General features: G+C 40.1%; 1 protein-coding gene across 1 annotated transcript in view; it reads right to left on the bottom strand.

The window, feature by feature from the left end:
• Nucleotides 1-23,151, bottom strand: part of FAT3 (FAT atypical cadherin 3) — a gene marked incomplete at its 5' end in the record, with an annotated part of 157,083 nt that overhangs the window by 61,149 nt on the left and 72,783 nt on the right. Inside the window, one exon of the mRNA XM_008936500.1 lies at nucleotides 5,106-5,167. Within this exon, the coding sequence (XP_008934748.1) occupies nucleotides 5,106-5,167 (62 nt within the window). The remainder of the gene's footprint in view (nucleotides 1-5,105; nucleotides 5,168-23,151) is intronic.

Below are 23,151 nucleotides of genomic sequence, written 5' to 3'. Positions count from 1 at the left end.
GGAAAGAGGGTGATGGCAGAGGACACAGTGCTGGCCCAGCACTGAACCACCACCAGCACAGAGTTTGTGGGAAGAACTGAGAGGCAGTGTTATTTTAAAATGCTGCTTTTCAAAACTTTAAACCCCCTCTTCTTTGCACACTATGGCCATAAAATTTTCAGCAGTAGTTTCCCCTGTGATATTCCAGACCAAATTCCAAGTGGAATAAAATGATAGTGCCTCCATCAAAATTCCCCTCACAGTTACAACTTCCCATCAAACAAGTGGAAATTTGAATTCTTTTTAGAAGGCTACAATTACAGCAGATTATTATGCTTCCCCCTAATTACTGCATATAAATACATACCATGTAACACAGTTTATTGTACCCTGATTGTGTACTTACAGTAAATAGAAACCAATATGCTTCATTCATCCCGTTTATTTTGACACTCACATCGGATTTAGCAATTTATCTTCATTACAACCCCTTGCACTGTTACTGACATCCTTCTCAGAGCTATGCTCAAGCACCACAGCAGGAAGATTGATGAGGCTTGTATACACTGATGTGCAACAAAAGCAAGGCACTTGAGAGCCACTGTTAGTATTTTGATAGCACTAAGTTGGCTAAAAATTAGCTGCGCTTAGCCAACATTCTGCTCCCACTTCTCCTCCTCATTAATCGTGGTACATGACTCGGACCTTGGAAGGCTAAGGGTCTGGTAACAGCATTTTCACACCTATTGTCTGCAGCTGCTTTGTCACTCTTGAACAGACTTAAAGTTCTGACCATGCTTACTAACAATTAATCTTTAGAGATGCTTTGAAAAGAGAAGCTTTCCACCAGGACAAATGTTAGAAGATGAATTCCTGTATGAACCTACAGTGGTATATTTAAACCTAGCTTGGAGAAACAGAGAGATTCTATGGATACAATTTTCAGAACTAGCTAAATGACTGAAGAGCCTGCACTACATGCATTTATCAAGGAGATGTTAAATATCCTCAGCACTTTAAAAGCACCAACTGATATATATACAGTTACCAAGAGGATGCGGAGCTCATCACTCATTACAGATAGTTTATCCCTCCAATCACAAAGCTTCAAAGACTGTTGCTAGAATTGCACACTGAAGCCTGTAACGACTTTTGGGTCATTCTTGTGCTAAATACAGGTCTTCCCCCAGCAATTCCCAGGAAACTGAATTCCCCAGCAGTGGCTGTGTTTTGCGGAGGCTTTCCATGTTGGGGCCTTAGTAACTCAGCGTCTACAACAGCACATTCAGAAACCACTCAGGGTGAGAAAGCACGTGCTCAGATTCACTCCCTGGGCTGAACACACATGTCAGTGAACTGTAGCCTGAATTCAACAATCCTCTCCTGTCAAGCTGCACACGTACACTGGAAAGCTGACCGGGAATTATTCATATTCTGGATATCTCAAAATCAGCTGACACAGGGATGTAGAACCTGCATGGAATGGTTTAATTTTTATGCTTATTATCAGACCTCCATCACTCCAGCAGCTGTTTGCAGAAAATCACATAACAAAATCACTGGAGTTTGTAAAGCTGTCAGACTAGAATTATGAGGCATCTACAAAAAATGTGTGCAGACAAAACAGCCAGACTATTTTCTGTGGTTTTCCATAGCTCAAACTCCACTAATATTCTCCACTTCCAGCTCCTTCTACTTAGTAAATCAGCATAATACAAGAGCAGACAGAATGAAGTATTAACATATAAATTATTAGAAGACTACACATACCCAGAAGAAGAAGGAAGCAAAAGAAGGAAAGAAAAAGGTGATTCTCTTTAAGTTACTGAAGGAGAATAAAGACAGATCACCTGAAACCTGCAATTGCACCTCACTTGGAAATGCATTACTATTTTAACTTACTTCCAAATCAAGCAGGTAACTCACAGAATTGCTCTGCTTGTTTCAGATGGGTATTTAAATCCCAACTACAGTCTTTAAGAAAGTCTGTGAAATAAACCAAATGCTTTTGGCTTGCTTCATGTGAGAAAGTGAAGTAATAAAGTGGTCTTTTTCCTCCCATTTCAGGCAGAACCATTCCATTTGTAAAAATCCACTGAAGCAGGAGACCATCCTGTACAAAATCCAGTGACATCCACTTTAAACCTAAGCATAAAATTTCTGCCTCATAACAAGCACTAAATAAAACCTGCAGCCTTGCAAGACATTACAAATGTATCACAAAAAACTACACCCTCAGCTTGGGAGCTGAAAAAAAAAATAGCATTGACAATGCCATAATCAATGGAAGATCTGCAAAAAATACTTTTTGTTTCTCCACCCAAGAATCCCAAAGCAAAAAAAAAAAAAAATTCTCCCCAAACAACAGCACAAGCATAAAGAAACAAACAAAAATCTCAATTATTATAAAGGAGAGTTTATTTCTGACTTCCTCTTTAACTCAGGGTCTAAACATGTTTCTGTGCTCACTTTGGCACATAACACTTTGGTAAGTGCAAACCCTGTGACAGCAGCCTTGGTTACAATTAAAAAAGTCGTGTGGACACAGGTCCATACATCCAAAGAAGATAACTAAAGGAGGAAGGAAGAAGAGATGCACGGTTGACCTGGGCTCAGCACTTACTTTGCGACAGACTTCTTGGGTACTTCCAAGGGGAGTCACTTAGATTCGCCTTTCCTAAGCACGTCAGCCTTAAAACTACACATCCAGTCCTCACTGGCAATTCCTGTTTCCTCTGATACAGACTTGGACAGATGACTCCAGAGGAGTGACCCTTAAGCCATCACAGGCAGCGGTCTGGAGATGAGCATTGGCACTACACGCAATTACGATGGCTAACATCTGCCACCTTATTTCATCTTGTTCTCCTAACAACTATTGTGAAAGAGGTGTAAATACTGTTAGTCATGCAATTTGCTCAGTAGGTACTGGCTGGTACGGGTATAGTGTCCCTGTCAAATTCAACCAGGGGAAAGACAGGCTTATTAAAAATAATTAAAAAGTCGTATCTAGGAAAGGTTTGTTAGCGCCTCACACATGCACTGGGCAAAGGGGAGCAAGGGTTGCCAGGTCAAGCACTAATCAGAGCTTTTCAAAGGCAGCCAAGTTTACTCTCTTTTATACCAGACAGACTACTGGAAGAAGGGTATGAAATGAAGCCGGAAGGGAAATACTGTACTACTGGGAGACCATGGTTGTCTCGGCGATTAAGTCCTCCCCAGGGGGTTAATTACACACAGAGGCAGGCAGGCATTTTAGAAAGCGTTTTCCAAGTGTGCCACAAGAACAAGCACAGCTTGGCTACGCTGGCTCTGGGTCCCCAGCAGCTTATTTGTTCTGATCACCAGGAATGCAGCTCCCAGGAGGTGGTGATGGTCAGCAGCAATGTTTCAGCAGCAGCTCATTGGGCCACTGGGGCTGTGTCCCCCCAAAAGTCCGACTCCCCTTCTTGCACACCGCTCACAGGTGAGTTCTGCAACTCAGAGGTGTGGTCCTCTCCCTACTGTGAGTAGCTCCAGGACAACCCACTCAGGTGTCTCTCTTGTCCATAGCCTGCCCTCAGCTTGACTCCCCATTCACAAGCCTTGGAGAATCTATGACACCAACTGCCCTCTAGAGCATCTTCAGTCCTCAAAGTCTTGCAGGTGGTTATTTTTCAAATGAGATAAAATTCAGGGGAAGGAATATATTAACTTGTATTGATGGCTATGATTCTAAAGCCTAATCCTTATAAGTAATAATTTATTTTTTTTTGCTATTAATAGTAACACTTCCCCATCTGTATAGGAATCCTCTGGCAGATGTGAATTTGGCAGGTTTCACTGAGGTCTCTAAGGCAAACATATAAATGCAAGAGAGACTTACACACCAAAGATTCTCATCAATAGATAAATTTCAAAATCAATGCCTATTTCATTCAGTTTGCCATATTCTCTGACAGTATAAACTAGAAAGCTTGCAGTTATTGGAACACATGATTACTTTACTATCTTTTCAACTTAATAAATCCTAAAAAGGGGAAAATCCTTTTATGTCCCTCCATTTATTTATGGTCTGGAATGTGTAAGAATCTACAGTGAATTATCAAGGAAAAAAAAAAAAATCCCAAACTTGTATAATAATAAATTAATCCTCCTCACCTGCATTCTGCACTAACTGAAATAATCTGGGATTTCTAACAAACAAAATTAACCATAGAATATACACAAGTATATTTTACTATGTTTTGCTGACAGATAGTGATTACATTGGCAACTTATTTTGTCCAGAAGCTTTTTAACTTGTATGGGTTTGAAGTGAATTTCCTAAAATATATAGTAGGAATGACTGATTTATGTGGGACAATGTGGTTCCTTTTCACTTGTACCACCATGAAGCAAGAAATCCTTATTTCACAAATAGACAAGGGAACAGAGTCAAGGATATTCTACCCAAAGGAAAAAAAAAAAAAACACATCATAGTGTACAGAGGTGTGAACAAAACCACATGCAGTAAAAACGGTAGTTTACAAGTATACCACTCCTTAGACAACATATGTGAGCTACTTATACGGAGAAACATTCATCTGAGGACCAAGGGAATGGTTCAGATGCTCTTTTTAGAGGTCAGTTTTTAATTTGAAAATTGTCATTGACAATCTCAATAAGTGAAAATTAGGAAATTATTCCTTGATTACGATGATGCAGTGAATGTGAGCAAGGTCAAAGTTTGCTTTCATCCACAAGAATAGTTTGTATGTTAGATTTGAGATGCAAAACCTTAAACATGTTTAAAGAGAGACTGAAAACCTTGGCAGGATTGGGGTGATTCCACCAATTTAAAATGAAAAATATTTTTCTCTGGATATTCTAAACTTATCACAAATAAAAGGGCTACAATGAAAGACTTAACTGAAGCAGATTAGAAGTGGGAAACAAGTGTTGTGCATATTTGTTCATTCTTTTCCTGTGCTTGTGAATTGCAAAATCTATTATTTGTTCTGTATAATCAGGCAATTCCCAGCTTTGTGTGAGTCTGTCACATATTGAGAGAAGGGAGAACACCACTCTTCTGGAACAGGAAGAAGTGATTTTAAATTACAAAAATCAGTTAACCTTTTAACATATATTTTCCCCTTAATCTTACCTCCAAAAAATGCTCTGCTTGCTGTTCTCGATCCAATTTTCTTGACGTTGTTGTAATCAGACCTGTGAAAAAAAAATGATATTTGATTGTCAATAACTGTTGAAAACTATGCCTCCATCGACCAGAAGAAATAAATTCATTTTTCAAACACTTGAAGGGAAAAAATCTATATGAAGCTGTACCAGACACAGATTTCTTGACATCTGTCAAGCAATTTTTTTCTTAGTGTAGCCATTATGACATTCTGACTAACAATGAATCTTTAAAGAAAAATGCTGTGAGAAAAGTAACTGAAAAAAAGTTAGCCATGTATCTACAGTTAACATGCTACCTTTATTACAGTGAATAAAAAAAATTACTAAAGAACAACTATTTGTCTTATGATTAAGTGCTTCAATGAATCATTTGCATTTGATTGAAATCCTTCCATAAAAAACCTCATTAAAGATTTCAGAGTTCTCAAACAATTAATGGGATAGGATGCTGATTACTTCCACGCCAAGAATACTTGACAAAGAAGGTTATTTCTGTAATAACTACTTGTATACATAATGATTTCCAAATGTAATCATTCTAATGCATTAAAGGTTTTGTACTACAATTTCATCAATTTGTTCCATGCTCAAACTGAGTCTTTAAAATAAAGTACCCTTTTACATGAGGATGATCAAGATATCTTTTTTTTATTTTTAAAGCAATGTACTTTCACAAATTATTAACCTCTTGTGAGATTTATACCAAAGAAAGAAAATTAAACACTTCCAAAGTTCCCTCAAGAAAACCAATGCATATCTTCTATTAACATAGCTTAGTTTTTGATTTTGTTCTCACTAGAGATTTAAAGGGCAGATTTGAGTTTTACCTCATACAAAACTTTTTTTTTTTTAATAGGAAAATGTATCATGTGCTTCTTTTGTGATATATTCTGACAAGCATAAAGGGACTAACTTCCTAGAGATAAAGCTGGTTTTGGAGATAATGACAGTAGGCAAAGTTGTTCTCAAGAATTCATCATCTCTAAGATTACCAAAGAAAACAAGAAAATAAAATAAATATGATCGGTAATCAAGGAATTATTATTTAATCAGTTCAGCCAAACATCTAACTACAAATCCATGATGATTCCAAAGTCTTCAAAAAAACCCATCAGCAATATTTTACATAACACTTCTAGTCCCAGAACTCTTCTACTGCTTCTCATACACTGTTGCCTTCTCCTTGGAGGAATCCCTTTATTTTGGTGGCAAGGGGAAAAATATTACTTGAAGTAATGAGATTAAATTAACAAAGGAAACTCCACTCTGCTTTCAATATTTCAGACTCATTACAAGATCTATTAGATGACAGAAGTGACACCCAAGAGAAGGTCACTGAAACCGGAGTGGATGATTACAACTACATGAAGAACCTGGTGCTGACAAAAGGCTGAAAAGCCAGAACAACTGGTATTGCCTGAATTGAGCCATTTTAAGCATTCAAAACAGTTACACCATATGGGAGACATCTACTCACTGCATGAGTTTAAACAGGCGTGACAGCACAGATGACAAACTGGTATCATTCACACAAGATCCCCCCATGTCTAAAGAGAATGCAAAGACATAGGGAAGACGTTCCTAATTATGAAAAAAGTTCAGCCCAATAAATTCATGAATTAAACATTTCAAATTTGAAATACTGCTGTTTATCACACGCATGGTCACTGTGGATATTTATCAAGCACAACCTAACCACGATAAGGAATATGATAATTTTTATGTCATCTTTTATTCGCTCCCTTCCTAATGGACTGCTATGAACTCCACCTACTTTCTTCTCTAAATAAGAAATATGTAGCTGTAAGTTATAGAAGGTCCCTGTCCTCAACATTCTCTTCAGGCAGGCAAATTCATATTCCTTTTGAAAACCAAGAGTTAACATCTGAAACAGTATCACTAGCTCTCAGAATGAACAGTACTAGTCTTTAAGGGGTAAAACTAAAATGCCTACTACTACTACCACTACTACTACTACTACGGCTGCTACTACTGCTGCTGCAAACAACTACAAAACAACTGTTATCAGTAAAGTTTCTTTTTTATACTTTTTTTCAGTGTAGAGCCTTTTTGACTACAATAATGGTCAGAGAGCCTTCAGACCTGAATTTCCTTCTACAAGAGGTGTAAGAACATATGGGAAGCCTCTAGAACAGCACTGCCTATATTTTAAAATTAGCAGATTTTAACAGATTTAGCATCCAGACTTAACAGCCGGTCTAAACAGGCAGGTAAATAGACCATCACCATCAGTTCTGCAGATGCGACCCTGAAGTATGATGCTAGCACAATTAGTTGGTTTTGCTTTAAAGACAGCTCTACATGAACTGCCAGTTCTGGGCAGTTTCATTAGGTTGCTACAATACTCTGTAGAAATTGGTCATTTGTGTGTGCAGTGTCGAGGCCTACAGTTTCCATTCCTGTTACTCAAGGAACTCTCCCGTCCAACACCAGCGGTGGCCCTGTTGCAGTCTCCTGTCTGCTCACTTCCATCTACATTATTGAAGTCACAGCTAGATTAAACCTCACAACACGACTATTGAAAATATCTCTACATGCAAAATCAGATATCACCTACTTGATGATCATATTTATTTCATTTTGGTCATGTATTAGTATAGATGCTACTCTGGGCCTTTCAGATTCTTAAAACTTTTTTTCCCAAGGAATTCTGCGTAAGACTAGGCATCAAAACTGGACAAAAGAAATACATTGCAGTTACGTCAAAGACTTCACATAGCTTCACAACTCCAGTCTCAAAAAAATTAACTTCATGGGTTTTATGAAAAACTTGCTGTGTCCCTCCTTCCTAAATTCAGTACTCCATGCTATAATAATAGTAATACTTATATGGATGTAGAACTTTATTTTTGAGATACAGGGGCAACTGAGAGAAACTTGGCTTTGCACAGGAGAATATATCCCAGGTTTAGTTCTCTAACTGTATTAAATCGTCATACTCTGTCATGGTGTAAAAGTATTATCTAAAGAAAATAACTCACCAAGAAAAATAAACCCAAAGAAATGATGTTAGGCTGCACTGCTGGTTATGATATAAAATGACAAGGGGACAACAATAAAAAATGACCCTTTCTTTTTTTCCATCTTCAATATCTGCCATAGCTCTTCTAGACACAGCCATCTGGACAACTGTCCAAAGCCAGCTGGGAAATACAGCAGGCATTTATCACAAAACAGTCAAAAACACTAACAAGCTTCGAAAGTCATAGGACATCTCTCAAACAGTTTTTCTCAAATTTCCAGGGAAACATCATGGTCCTACTAAGGGCAGCAGATGATACTTACAACTGTGATGATTCTTTAAGAACAGCCATGAAAGTGAAGAGGAAAACTGGATCCGATAGAAAAGTTACTTAAAATAAAACCATCAGCTCACAAGCAAGGTTATGTGATTCTGTTCCCAGCATTTCTTATTTTGCTTTGACTTTCTGAGTTAAAACATCTCTCTGGGCATCCTGGTACATCTGTTCTTCAGGCTATATAAATGAACTGGTTTGTGAAATTCCAAAACATGGAATGACCAAATATTTCTTCTTGTATATAACTATATGCTCTTAACTTGCATTTCTGCAATACTTATTACTTTTGCTACTGGAGTACTTTTCCCACCCTAACAAATTAACAATTATTGTTGTCCTCCCATTACAGAGCTTGGAAATGATGGAAGGTGAATAAGCTCACCCCACACAACATCCCACTATACCGCACGACACAGTGACAAGTCTCAGTTGGCTCCAACTGGGGAACATCCTTTCAACACCTCACTGTACACCGGATAGGATTGTCATCTTCTCCTGCATTATCCCCCTCTGAAAGGAAGCTCAGCATGCGGACGGTGAGAAAATAGCAGAGTCCTTTACCCCATGCCTTATAATCTAGATGAGAGAACCAGAAATTTGGGGTGGGCAGCAAGGCAGACCTGCCTTACAGCTTAGGTGCATCCACAGTGACACAGAAGAAAGAGCAGGACCAAGATTAAGAAATCCTGACACTTTAACCATTACATCAGCCTATACAATCTTCAGCCAATGCATCATCTTGGAAATAAATCACCAGTTATTAGTTCTCAGACATGTGATCAAGACATTTGAGCAACACTTAGCAGAGATGCTTGGCATAATCCTTTTTGGCACACCACGAATGTACAGTGAAAAAAAAAAAGGGAAAAGCTCAGTGAAAGAGATCAAAACCCACAAGCCAGTTCACATGAAAGAAGCATCCAGTTACTAAAGTGCAAAGGAGGAAACATAACTTTTTAGCAAACTGTAAATTGATCATAGGTCTGATATTTGGAATTAATACCAGGCATGTGTGTGGATGCGTGTGTGTCTGTGTACCTGTGTGTGTATAGATGATTGAAGATGACATAAAATCAGCAACCCTTATAAACTCAACAGTATGACTAATGCTTTGTAATAATTTTTTTGTAGAAACTGCCTTTTTTAATAATAAATCCAGCAAACCTGAATGAGAGAGCAGCAGCTTGTTGGTTCTATTGTGTCAGCCAAGGTATGCTTTGTTATTCAGAGTGATATGACGTTCTGTCTGATATAATGTTTGTCACAAAAGACAAACTGAGTCTTTTGTGATATATTGGGGGTTTTTTGAACAGCAGTTTTGCTTGGATGCTTAAACATGTGGCTGTGCTAAATGTCTCTATCTAAGGAATACACAAAAGTACACATTGTGGTCTTATGATAGGCAGGTAAAACAAAGCCTGGCTCAATTCCACTGCAATCAAAGAAGCTCTGTAAATTTATGCTAGCTAAGAATCTCTCTCAAATTAATGTAATTTTTGCATACTTATTTTTAGTCAAGACTACATGAAAAAACACAGAAAATTATTAACCTATTTAACATAAACAAAGCAAGGAAAAGAGGTTTATATTCAAATGTAATTTGAGGCCAATGTCTTTAGTTTCAAAAAGTTCAGTAACTATATTTCCATTTCCATATCCAAATTATACCTTCCTCAGGAGGCTGTGATACTGCCATGTAATCATACAAGAGCTCCAAAATTTAATCTTAATTCTGACATTTTTGCCAATCTTTATCAAGGTTTGGTTTGTACATTATTTGAAATACAAATATATTTTATAGGATGAGCTGAAGCTAACAGAGACGTTTACGGTTGTTTCCATTACTAACTTGACAGAAAATGTGGGATAATATGAAAGCAAGGTGAGGATCTTGAGAAGTGCAGACAGAGCAAAAGCAAATAGCAACTTTTCAAATCTTAGGTGAATTTGATGCTGATCAAAGTGAAGGTGACAACTGAAGATGGAGGAAATAAAGCCAAAAGTGCACTAGCAAGTGCACTAGCCCCAGTTGTCATCTGAGGATCATGTATTTATTGGGCAACTGTTTTGCCAATGACCAGGCCCAACGAAAATGATACAGCCAGCAGGAAGATGAACCAATACACAGACTGTATTGTAGACAAGAAGGACATTGCATGAATGACCGCTGGGGATACTAACAGATCAATCAGCTGGTACATAAACAACACCACCCCCAACAATCCCACAAAAGATGTGACTCGGCCCACAACAGGTGGTACAAACAGTGACCCAAGGTTGCCCACAGTTGCCGTGGGAAACAGCCAGACCAGCAAGTTAAACACATAAGAGAAAGGCGCCCACATGGCGACTCTCACCCAATCGACCCGCATTTGCAAAGGTCTGAACTGACTGGGGCCCAGCTCCAGGGAGAGTCAGGAGGTCTTCCCTGAACCAGGAAGCTCTGGGGAGTGCACTCCACAGACAGACACTCCTGACTCCCTGCAAGTGGTCCCAGCTTTTATCCCCAAGCAGACATCTGACCTTTGTCAACTCAGGTGCGGCCCCTTTCCCGTTCGGTCCTCCCTGCCAGGGCCGGCCGCACCCTGGGGGGAAGCTGTAAGGCAAACTCACCACCTCTGTATGAAGGGCTGTGGGGATCACCCATATGTCAACCTTAATTCGGGGGCTCGGGGTTCAGACCCCAGCATTTCAGCAACACTATTTTATAAATTCCATAAATTATCAGCTAGTCAGCCAGAGTAGACTATGCACCTAAGCCTTAATTTTTATGCTGGAAAAGTTAAGCATTTCTTTGTTTTCTTAACACCTTCTGTTCTGAAAAACTCAAGGCATTTGTGACCTCTGTTCTTGCAGTCAAAAAGGGTGATGGCACCTGGACAAGTGCAAACCTGCCTGCTAACTCTGCCTTCAATGCTTTAATTAGGGTGGCCAATTGCCAATTGGTATTTTCCAACAGAATAATCCACACTCTGCCTTTTTGTTCTCTCAGCACTCTTGTTTCATAGAAAGGTCCTCATAAATATAAAACTACTGCATGTCTGTGTATTTTTAAGTCAATAGACCATGCTATACTAATACATGCATATATACCAATATGTATATGTAAGTGTGTGATATTTTACATCTACCCTATGAGATGAATTTTAAAAATGATCCTAAACCACACATATTTACAGAGGTATATTTAGCTTTGAGGTTTATCAATGTTCATTATATATGCACTATTTGAAATATCTCTGTTAGAAACAAATTAATTAATTGTTTGACAGAGAATCAAAATTCACAAAGGGCTGTTAAATGCAAAGTCTATGGCAGAGGAAATCTTTAAGCACTGGAGAGCTTGAACAGTGGTACCAGAGGGAAATATTGCTGTGAGTTTCCTTCTTCTGATGCTTATTCTTTACACATCCAGATCAGCCCATGGCTGTAGGTGTGATAGTGAACTAAATTGATCTTTGGCTTAGAAGAAATTCACGTATTTTTCAATACTATGGCACTTGAGACCAAAAATCAGTTTGCCACAGGCTATTTTCTAACACAGATTGAATTTCCTTAATACATCTGTGAAGCCAAGGAGAGTTCAATAGCCTTCTCCTTATGAAATTAAATTATTTTCACTCAACCTGTGGATGGATAACCTTACCTGAGCTTTTCCTAAAGTACTGCTTAAAGATAACAGAAGTTGGTATGGAGAGACAGCATAACACTTCCAGATGTTGCAAATTTTATGGTATAAAGAGTAAATCTTTTAAAAATGAAATTTTAAACAACTCTTATGAATTTCTCATTTTCAAACTTTGTTGAGATTAAATATGAAATGAGTGTATGATAGGTAACAAGCAGGCTAAGGTAAAAGAAGCCAATTATGTTCTGTTTTAAATCACAGGTAGTGTCTTCATAGAGTTAGAAATTTGAGCAAGAAAGCAACATCTTCCCTTTCCCCCACAAAAGACTAACAGGATACAATCTACATCATGTTTTGCTGTCCATTATTAAATCTTCTAATCTTCTTCTTTTTTTTTTTTCTTTCTTTTTTTTTTTTTTCCTTTTTTCCTGCTGTGCATATTCATAAAAAACATTTCATTAAAAAAACACAAGTGAGGGATGGGTTACAAGTATGACTAGGGACATCAGGTAATTATGCAGGGTTTGACTGAAACCTCAGAATATATTGCTTGGCTGCAAGTCATATCAATACATGTTTTATACCCTCTCCACTTGGTAGTGTTGGGGTCTTCAACCAGGACCATCAGGCAGCACAGGACCATCTGTGTCAGGGCTTATTCCTCACACCCACACAGAGACGGTCTGGATGGATTAGCCAAGGTCTTGTCTCAAAGATTTCTAGCCCCTGGTTCCTGGGGGAAACTTTCTCCTGATGAAGACAGCACTCTTCATCTTCAAAGAAAACAATTCTTAAGTGGAAATAAGCATGTAAAATTAGAGAGCTTTCTCTGCTGAGTTCTTGTGCCCCACAAGATGCTTCAAACATTGTGCAACACTGATGCTATCTTCTCACAGTCCAAAGTGGCTGTGCTGCCCAGTCTGCCCTTCTCAAAGATTGTACGGAACAAGGATACAGAAAGAAAAACACATGAATATATCAAAGGAAATGTTCTGTAGAGTTACCCTTGATAGATCTGTTTGGGGAGAAAAATGCCTTGGGATTGTTTGCTGAGTATATGGGTCTTTGAATCCAACAAGTTAAACAGACAAAAGGAGTAAGTAAAACAAACACTGCCTTTCCAAAAATGTTCCATAAATTCAGTGACTGGTTATAATCACTGCTCGTTCAACACAGCCCCTAAGCTGAATTTGCAAAAATTCATATGAGAACGTGATGAGTTTACTAGAAATCTCAAATATTTATTAACTGTACACATAAAGGTATGAACCCAGCTTTTCCATACGTGTACTGAACATAGAAAAGAGTACACATCTGTCAAAAAATACAGTCATCAGCTGTCAACCGTCCTGCTACTCTTTGAAAGGAAATTTAGGACTTCAGATGGAAAAAAAAAAAAAAATAAAGAGGCAGCCACAACAATAGCATTAGGATTTCTATCATATATTCAGGAATGTAAAACTATTGTGTATTCCTAACCACAGAAATGTCAAAATGAATACCAATAACCAAGGTAATTTTATTACCCACAGGCAGTGAGAGGCGTTGTAAACACTGTAACAGCACGTTCACCTCCTGCAATAAATTAGGGATCGTCCAAATGAAATTGAATTCCAAAGATAAATGATAGAAAATGATGTACATTTTACTTGGAGACGTAAACAAACATATCACTTTATATAATCACACATGTAAACCTCTAATTTAGAAAGACTGTATTCTGATTTAAATGAGTGATTCTTCGTTGAACAAGAACGAGAACCCACCAGGCGAGCCTGTGCAATTATGTGGAGGGCTGCTGCCTCATTGTTTTTCCTGAGGTGACAATGAGGGTGAAATGACCTCTTTGAAATAAGGTAGGTATAAAAATGATTGCTTTTAAAAGCAGTTATGTTTTCTAATGTGTGCCTATGCCTGAAAAAAAAAGAATAAAAGAGAAGCTGAAGCAAAACTTTTTTATTCCTCTTTGGTTGTCCCTTCTGTCTCTTGTTAAGTTCCCTCAGCTTATTGCTGAAAATATCAAAACTCTGCACAAAATGCACAGCAAACATTTACTTCAATGAAGAATTTGGATTATGCTTTCCTTTAAAGGCAGATTCTGGCTTTTTTTGTTCCTAGAATCTGTTTAACATGACAATATGGTGTGCCAGTCTGTTCAGCCTGGTGGAATAGGGGACTCAGAGGGACTCCTTTTCGTCCCTTCAAAACCCAGCCAGCACAGTCCTCAGCAACTGCAGGCAAAGCCACTACTATCCTAAATATTTCTCTCCATTTTCAAAGCAGCCAGGTTTTCTGGTCCCCACATTCCTCCTGGAAGACTGATTGGGAATACAACCTCATGGTTGAAAGCCCCAGTTTCCAGACATACTGCATTTATAAGCAATTTTCACCCTAATTTTCATCAGCTAAAGAAGCCAAAGCTCCTTTGGCTTCCCCTTACCTAATGAGTTTGCCATTGCCTTTCTTGCAGTGCAGTTCTAGCCCTCATCCTTTCTAAGCCTGATGGATGGAGGCTGAACACTGCACTTCAGATGACGTCTCCACAGCCCCACTAATTTAGCCTCATTACTAATTTAGCCTCCAGTGGATGAGGCTTTCTAGCAGAGAGTGGCAATCCTCCTATTTGTCCTCAAATGTACAGTTTCATTTACTCCAATAAGGAATTTCTACTCTTTAAACTCTCACAGATCCTTTCTTTCTTTTTTTTCCCCCCAACCTCACCTGTTCGGATGATACCTGCTCATTCTGAATCAAAGTAAACTCCCACTTTTGAAGCCAGTATCATTGAAGAAACCACCAAACAAGATCATTTGTCTAGCCAATACTTGAAATAAACTGTTTATGTGTGCCATTCAGCACGCAAATTCCTCCGTCAAGACTCATCATTTTTATTTCCTCTTTAGCCAGACCCATGTTGTGGTGAGCAGAGCCCGCCCTAGGCAGGGATCGGCGTGCGGAAGATCTCGCGATGTAACGGAAAGCTCAGACTGCCCACGAGGGGCCTTGTGGGTGTGGCTTGTGCTATATAAGCAATTGCAGCTGCACAATAAACGCCATTTGCAGCATCCTTCATATTGAAGCCAGTGTCTGTGATGGCACCCAACGATAGAGGTTGGGTGGCAGAGATCCCGGGGATCGGGTGTCGGTAACGACAGACCCATATGCACTTATCAATTTAACTATTAATCTCCATATCTTTGTACCTCATAAATTGTGCAGCGCAACCATATCAAATGCATTACTGAAGCCCACGTGGATGGCCACAGAGCATTTCTTAGAATATCATTTATCTTATCAATGACATCTAGATAAGCTGATACTACCTCTAGCAAACCCACAAGCACTTTTATCCCATTTTCTGTTTATTTCCATGTTTTTAATTATACTGTCCTTCAAAGTACGTTTGAAAGCCTTGCAGATGACATGGATCAGACAAATAGTTCTGTGACTGCAAGGGTTATTTCTTCACCCTCTTTTCCTGCTCTTTACCACTGACATTTTATTTGTTATCTCCCAATTGTATAGTTCAAATCCCAGATAATACCCCTCAATAGGTGCTTGCTGCTGGAGTTCAGTTTAAGGTGCCAATTCTTTCACATTTCTGGAATGGACATTATCATAGTTACTCCTACTTGCTGAAAGAGTGATGACAGCGAGTCAGGTTTGACCGGGAAAAAGACAAGTCCCAAATAGCTGTGGACAGATGAAGCCTGCAGACCTGCCTCTAACAAACCACAGTCACCACCTGACTGTGGTCACTTTGGACCACAAACAGCTTTGGGTATCTCATTGAAGTGTATGAACTCAGGCAGGCTGAGGTAGTGGTCAAACTGCAACCCCAAAATGCCACCCTCAGAAGTGACCCCTCATGGGCAGGGTAGTAGAGCCACCATCAAACACAGTCTGCAGCCCACAGCTGCAATTTTTAAATTAAAAGACTGATAACACTCAGTGCCCAGGGTGCATTGGCTCCTCTAGCACAACTGATGGACAATTTCTCAGTAGTGTCCTTGTAGCCCGAGCCATCCCTTAGGGCTGTGATGCTCTGAAACAACTGAGCAAATGCCCTTGAGGGACTGACATGCAGGGGCTTAGCTCTCCTAAAAGACTTTACAAGCAAGTTCACAGCTTGCAGAATAAAAAGGTTTTCAAGTTCAAATTCTTCATTTAGGCTGTAATGAATACATAAGAATAGAAACAATAGTCAGATCTTTTGCTTTCTTCCCTTAAAAAGTGCAGTGCTGCTTAAAAGGCAAATTGCTAATATGATGCCTCAGCACAGATTTTAACATCCCCTTGCATCCTTTCCGTTTGCAGGGAGAAATTACAGAATTTTATTTGGGTTATAATTAGCATGTAATTATTACTGGCAGAAATAGCTACAAATATATGTAACTGGTGGCTAGCTTAGTAACCAGCACACATAACCATTATACAATTTTCTTTAATTTCTTTGTGCACAAAGGCCTCATGATTCTGCAAAAGCAATGACTGAGCCTAACTAGGCTCTGGTTATAATTTATGATAATTAATTTCCCTGTTTTCAAGAAAGAAGACTTACATAACACCTGCAGCAGGGGCAGGAGGTGGCACTTTCAGTGGAAAGGGGCTATTCACCTTGGGCTTGAGTACATCATGGGCTATTGTTCAAACTCTGGTATATTATGAAGTAATAACAAAGGAAGGAAAAAAAAAAGTCTCTAATGTACGTTTGTATAACATATATATAGGTCACAACATGATGAAGTCCTGGTATTTACCTTCTTCAGTGGTGGAGGAGGTGTGGAGGATGTGCAGGGCACAGCTGTCAAGCTTTTCCTCCTAATCTGGGCACCCTCATTACCTTTCAAAGAAAAGTGATTTTGCATTTTTCCACACACCCCCTCAACTGAACGCTGTTCTTGATGATAGAAAACAAACCCAGCTTCTTTCCCCAACTGTGCTCAAAAGAAATGAGGCGTTGATCCCTCATTACCAGCAATTGCTTCCAGCTCAGCAAAGCCACAGCACTGGGAGAGCAGCACCTTGTGCTAACTGCAGATTCCCCGGGTCAAGTCAATCTCATCTTCATGTCTAATAAAAAAATGATTCACTGGCGAGGTGACCTTCCTGATCCAGAGGCAGAATGCAGAGCTACAGAAAGAAGCCTCATAGAAAAGAGATATGGCCTTCTTTCATGACATGCAAATCACAGATACACCTCAGCACTGTCAAGATCCACTGCCTTTCCCAAGGTGGTCTCCTGCCTCAGAAACCATGCTGAGACACCTCTGCTTGGTCTCCAGCTCACACTTTGTCTTGGCCTGTAACCTTACACAAGACATTTTAAATCTCTGTGCTTGTTTCCCCTCCCATAAAACTGTGATAACTGATATCTTTATTTGTGAAGGGCCTTGTGATCTACAAAGGAAAAAATTACTTGTGTAAGACTAAGATATTATTACTAATAACCCCATAAAGCTCAGTCATAACAGCACTAGCATTTTTTCAAAATTTATCGTTAAGTAAGTATAGAAAATAATTCAAATATTCAGCCTTTCGGAAAAGCTGTCAGAGTGGAGAGGCAGGAGTGGGTCCTTGGTACCAGTAAATCTGCAGGCAAGGAAGAGGAATAGGATGGACGGATGGAGTGGTGCTACTAAAAGGACTGCTTTTGGAACAGAAGATGCATCCAGAGGCTGTGACAAGCTGCTGCTGAAGTAGTGCAGCCACAAGGACAACCACCACTTGCTTTTTACTTTCTCCTGCCTGAAGCACAGCCCTGCTGTTTTGCTCCTTTCTACTTTCTGTGCAGGGATTTATTTAAATTGTTATCAGTGGGTAAAATATAGTATTAGCTCTGACCCCCCCACTTTTGTAGTTCAGCACATAACAAATAGCAGAAATGCATAGTAAAACTGGAACATGAACAGTGACTGCTTTTCTCTGCAAAGCAAAGACTATTCTACTCTTGGCTAGTGCACAAGTCCTCGTATTCCACTTCTTCACCCTCTGAAGGCCTCAGACAATGATGTTCACCTAGCTGAAAGAGGGATGTGTGTGTCTTGATCCAGGCTTCACCTGTGCTTCTCCCCTGGTCCCACAAAGGGGGCTCTGGGGTCCTCCTGGACCTGCATGGCAGAACTGTGAGACAATCTCCTTCCTTAGTCCTTCCAACTGAGTAAATTGAGTCTCCTTAGCTACCTCCCTCTTTTACAGATCCCTATCAAAAACATTAAGATAGATATGAATGGAATAGGATGGAAACATGTATGTATGAAAGCACCAAAAGAAACAAGCCAGGTTTAAAAGAATTATCTGTATTGATAAACCAAGAAGATGACTGACAGCAGTCACACAGGTGAACTTTGGCAAATGTGCTGCTTACAACTGGGCAGAGAGCTCTGATAAGGTCCCAGCATTGATGACTTTTCAGCAGAAGACTTGCAGTCTGGTAATAGAGGGAGTGCAACAAGGGTTATAGCATGTCACATATACTACCATCCTAAGAGAAAGACAAATGACAGCCGTGAAGATGCCCAAGATGAGGAGATGAAGAAAGCAAGGAATGATTTACAGAGACAGAAGTAAGCAAGACTGTGACGCAAAGGTAACTGTTAATTCCTACATGTTTTTAAAGACCTGTCCAAAACTTAGTTCCTTGTCACTGAAAAAGAACACAAAAGACATAGCAAGGACTTCAGTTTCCCACACAGCCCTTGGATACACATGCCTTGGTGTGTAGGGTATGAGAGCGTGAGTAGGTAAAACCAACTTACAGAGGAGGTTAAATAAGAGAAAAAGTCCTTCTCCCTTTACAAGGTCTCACACTAGGTTTTGTTACACATAACTGTAACACTCTTATTTCAACTAGTCTTAATCTAGGCGGCTACTTAATAAAATGGATGCCACGTTTAACTATCCTGCTGACCACAAGCTGTGGAGAACCATGAGGATAAAACACACACCCATTGTGAAACCTATTCTGTGCTAACCTATCGTGACTCAAAAGCTGGTTGTTATCGCACTACTGGACACAAAGGCTCTGAAGCAGAGTGGGATGCTTGGTGTTCTCATTTGCATCTCATTACCCAGTACACTCTTCCTCCTCAGAGCTATTTTCATAGTGGCATTGTTGTCCGAGCCCTGGGAACAAGTGGAAAGATTTGGTGACTTCGGATGCATGCAGTTCTTTTCTACTTGCTTTGGTCCCCCTTTATAATGAAAGGCTTTGCGAAGTGGGGAAAATGAATCAATTTTCCATTTTTAAGGCTGCATGGGTGGGGTTTTTTTGTGAGTAGTTTAAGCTATCAGGAGCAAATCTTGAGTAACAAGTACGATTACAGAAATGTGAGCTTAATGTTCTTCTCTACGATGTGCTCAAGCATGAAGGTTTTGATCTGAGAGTAAGAAACGAGATTTAACTTCCTTCTGATTTAAGTTTCATTTGTACAGAAAATCTATTCCAGCAAAACGTGATTGCAAGCTCATTATTCAGTGAAGGGCAAATATCTTCACTCACAATCCAGTAACATCAGCAGCTTTCTCTGTGAGCTACAAGCCTCAGCAGAGAGAACTGAATGTACTGGCTTCTGTCATTGTCTACATCTAAGACTGTGATGATTTCACCCTGTCCAATTCATTTCAAAAGCTGCAGCTTCCAATTAAAAGTATAAGTTGTCAGCCAGAATAAGTGTCTATCATTTCAGCCAGAGCAGTTTTTGTTTCTGGCAGTTTTACCACATCAAAGGGTTGATTTACAGATCAGTTACGATTTTTGTTCCGCCCTAAAGGGAATAAAACGGCCTCAGACACAAACACAAAACAACACTAAGTTACTTAAGTTTTCCATTGTTTTCAGTATGTTTTATCAAATTGGAAATAAAACTTCATTCCTCAGTGACTTCATAGTCTTCAACAGGCATCTAAACTGATTACAACAACAAAAAAAAAATCCAGGAAAATCTGAGAACCTCAATACCACGTTCTTTAACAATATCTAGCATACAAATATTACATTGTACTTCATAAATGTCCATGAATTCAGCATCAAAAGCCTGTGTGAGGTATGAGGTTAACTCCTTCACAGGTTAAACAGATTTATCCCATTTTACAGATAGGGAATCTTATCTTTAAAAGTAAAACTACATGTGGAGGATTGGCATAAACCACAGCAGAAAAACATTTAAAACTCTTGTTGTCTTTAGTCTCTCAGGCCAGTGTTTTAAGAATGCGAGCAATTTTGAGACTCCTTTTTGGGATAAAAAAATGGGTAAAAATAATGTACAAATACACGACAGAAAGTCTCTGTGCAAGGAAAACCCATGAGTTTCTGGGTTTTTAAGGCTAAGACTCAATACCTCCTTAAAACATGCAGAACGTTTGCTGCTTGGGCTTCATGTGGCAGGAGGCTGAGTGGCCTTTCACAGCAGGATCCTGTGACAACGCTTTTAAGTGTCTGTGCTCTATACCCTTGATGAATCAATTAGGCATACTCACTCACCCAAATTATTCATTTTACTAGCAGTATTCTTTTTACATCAATAACACAGCCCTAGATACTGGATAGACAGATACTGGTCCAGTAGGTTCCAACAGAATCAGGTTGTACCTGGTGTAGGTACCCAGGATATGAAATTAAAATACCTGATTGATAAAAAGCAAACGGATTAGGCATTTAAAACCTTTTAAGATGGAAGAAATCACTGTCAGCCTCTTTAAATCCCAAATCTACCCTAAGCACTCTGCACTGAGCTCAGAGCCAGCGTGTTGGCGTATCACGGAGACATGCAGGAACTGAGAGTGGAGACTGGAGACTGCTTGGTAGCTGGGATGGTGCTCCATCACAGCCAGGATAGGCACAGGTCTAATTACATGAACAACAACAATTTTCAAAAAGTCCATGATACCTGCTAACAGAAACACACAGAGTTGAGTGCACTGCTGGAGCACTGGGACAGCTCAGGTAGCTACAGCACAGAGCCGTGATGGTGGTACAAAGCCCGGGATACATGGAGAACTACAGCTGACACTTCCCTTCCACAGGCAATGCTCATACACGTAGGCAGAAATGAACTGAGGCAGCAACAAAATAATGAACAAAAGCTCATCAAAAAGTGAAATGATCACTCATTGAAAGTTCACTAAGACATCCTATACCTCAAAATAGATTTTCTTTGTCAGTTGAAGGAAGAGAAAGAAGTAAGATTCAATGCTTCCAAGAGTCAGTAAGTATGACTCACTCCTAGCCACACCACCAAAGCCCCTCTCAAAGCCAAGGGTTAGTGCAGGTGCTGTGAACCAAAATGGACCCTGGTTAAGCAGTACAGGTAAGAGTCATTGGACTCACCTGCATCCTGCGTGGCTGACAAACATCCTTTTGCAGTCAAAGAAGAGAAAGCAGGCACTTCTTAAGCATGACTCACATGGTTTGTTCTAGATATGCAAGCTAAGAGGAGATAAAATGCAGTTTAGGGGTGTCTATCTCTCTCCAGCTACTACAAAAGCAGCATACAAGACTAGCGTAGATGCAGAAGACCACAGTTTGACACGAGAAGTCTCACCCTCTGTGTCCTAAGATATAAAACCCAGCAGGCATATGAGGGAGGCAGAACGGGACTGTCTCTCACCCCAGGTCCTCCTGGACTTGGGGCTGTCAGCATGGCCTTATGGCATGAATTAGAGCAGCCCCAGAAAGCGGTGAAGCAGCTCTGAATCCCGTACTTCAGGCTACATCACCCTCTTTCCCATCACTGACATTCCACCGGCATCCTCTGCCTGCTGGCCCCTTTCCATGGCTGTGTGCGAGGAGAGACCTCTCCCCTCCCACGGCTCTGACAGCCCCTCACCCTCCGGCCGCTGGAGTTCAAACAGGGAGACAGCACCTCTGACCCCTATTTCTGCCACGGAGATAAATTCAACTTCCCATTCAATTCTTATTTCTAGGTCGAGACAAGAATGATAGACTTAAAAAAAAAACCCCAGTAAAATAGCTGAGCATTCAGTCTGGAAGCGGCTGGCGGCCTGCCCCTAGGCCCCAGCCAGCCTCCCGCCTCCAACTACGCCAGTTATTGATTTTTGTACCAAAACATTTACACTGGCACAACCCCCAGAGAGTGCAATTACGTTGGTATAAAGGTGCTTTATTCTAGCATAGATTATGAGATAAACAAGCCCATTTATACCGATGTAACTGCATTCACTTCAGGGTATTTGTACTGCTTTAATGATACTGGTGTAGTTAAAGCCATACAACTTGTGTCTACAGACAAGACCTCAGCCTAATGGTAATTAACACAGACATTTCCAGCCACCCCAAGCATCCGAGGTTTATGTTAGAAATAGCAACTGACCCATAACAATTCGCAACAGCATCAGAAACCTCTATGGAACAGCTCCACCTTCAATTGCTTTTGCCACATTTGCAGGAAGGATGTTTATTATGCCCCTTTTTAGCGGGAGGCCCCAAGAGCTAAATGTTGCTTGTGGCCACTTTTCTCTTTCCTCTGGACAGCAAAACAAAACAAAAAAAAATAATCAATTCAGCCACTGACATTTTGCTGTGAAAGAGCTAAGCCAGCACAAAACCATGGATAAAAGTGGCAGTTAACCCTGTGCTACCCTTATTGTTCTTCATTCACCAGCTCTGAACACTCAGGCAGCCCGTGGAGCGCAGGAGAAGCGGCCTGGCCATCTGTTGCTAGGGTTGACATCACCCCTGTTTGCTCAAGCATGGCTTCTTGGGGCTGTGTTTGCACCATTCACCAGCCCTGGCTCTGTGCTGGCCCATTCAGCAGTGCCTTGGCTGTCAGCTCTCCAACACCTCGCTCCAAAAGGCACTTGCCAAAGTGCTTGGCCTCACTTGGAGAGAGGTTTGGATATACATCAGGATTACTCTGGATGGAGTATTTGCCAACTTCTCTCTGGAGAAACTGCACCCTACACGGTACATAACTTGACAAAGGGAGAAAAAACGACCCCAGAAAACCACCCCCTGCCTTCTATAAGCACCTTTCATGGGTTAAAATTGTCTCCAAAGAACAAAAAAACAGACTGTGCTTTCTGCTGAGGCTGGACTTGCCAAG

The sequence above is a fragment of the Merops nubicus genome, unplaced genomic scaffold, assembly GCF_000691845.1.
Source record: "Merops nubicus isolate BGI_N331 unplaced genomic scaffold, ASM69184v1 scaffold7203, whole genome shotgun sequence".
Classification (NCBI taxonomy): Eukaryota; Metazoa; Chordata; class Aves; order Coraciiformes; family Meropidae; genus Merops; species Merops nubicus.
Note: the sequence above shows the minus strand (reverse complement) of the source record. Positions and strands in the feature narration are given on the sequence as shown.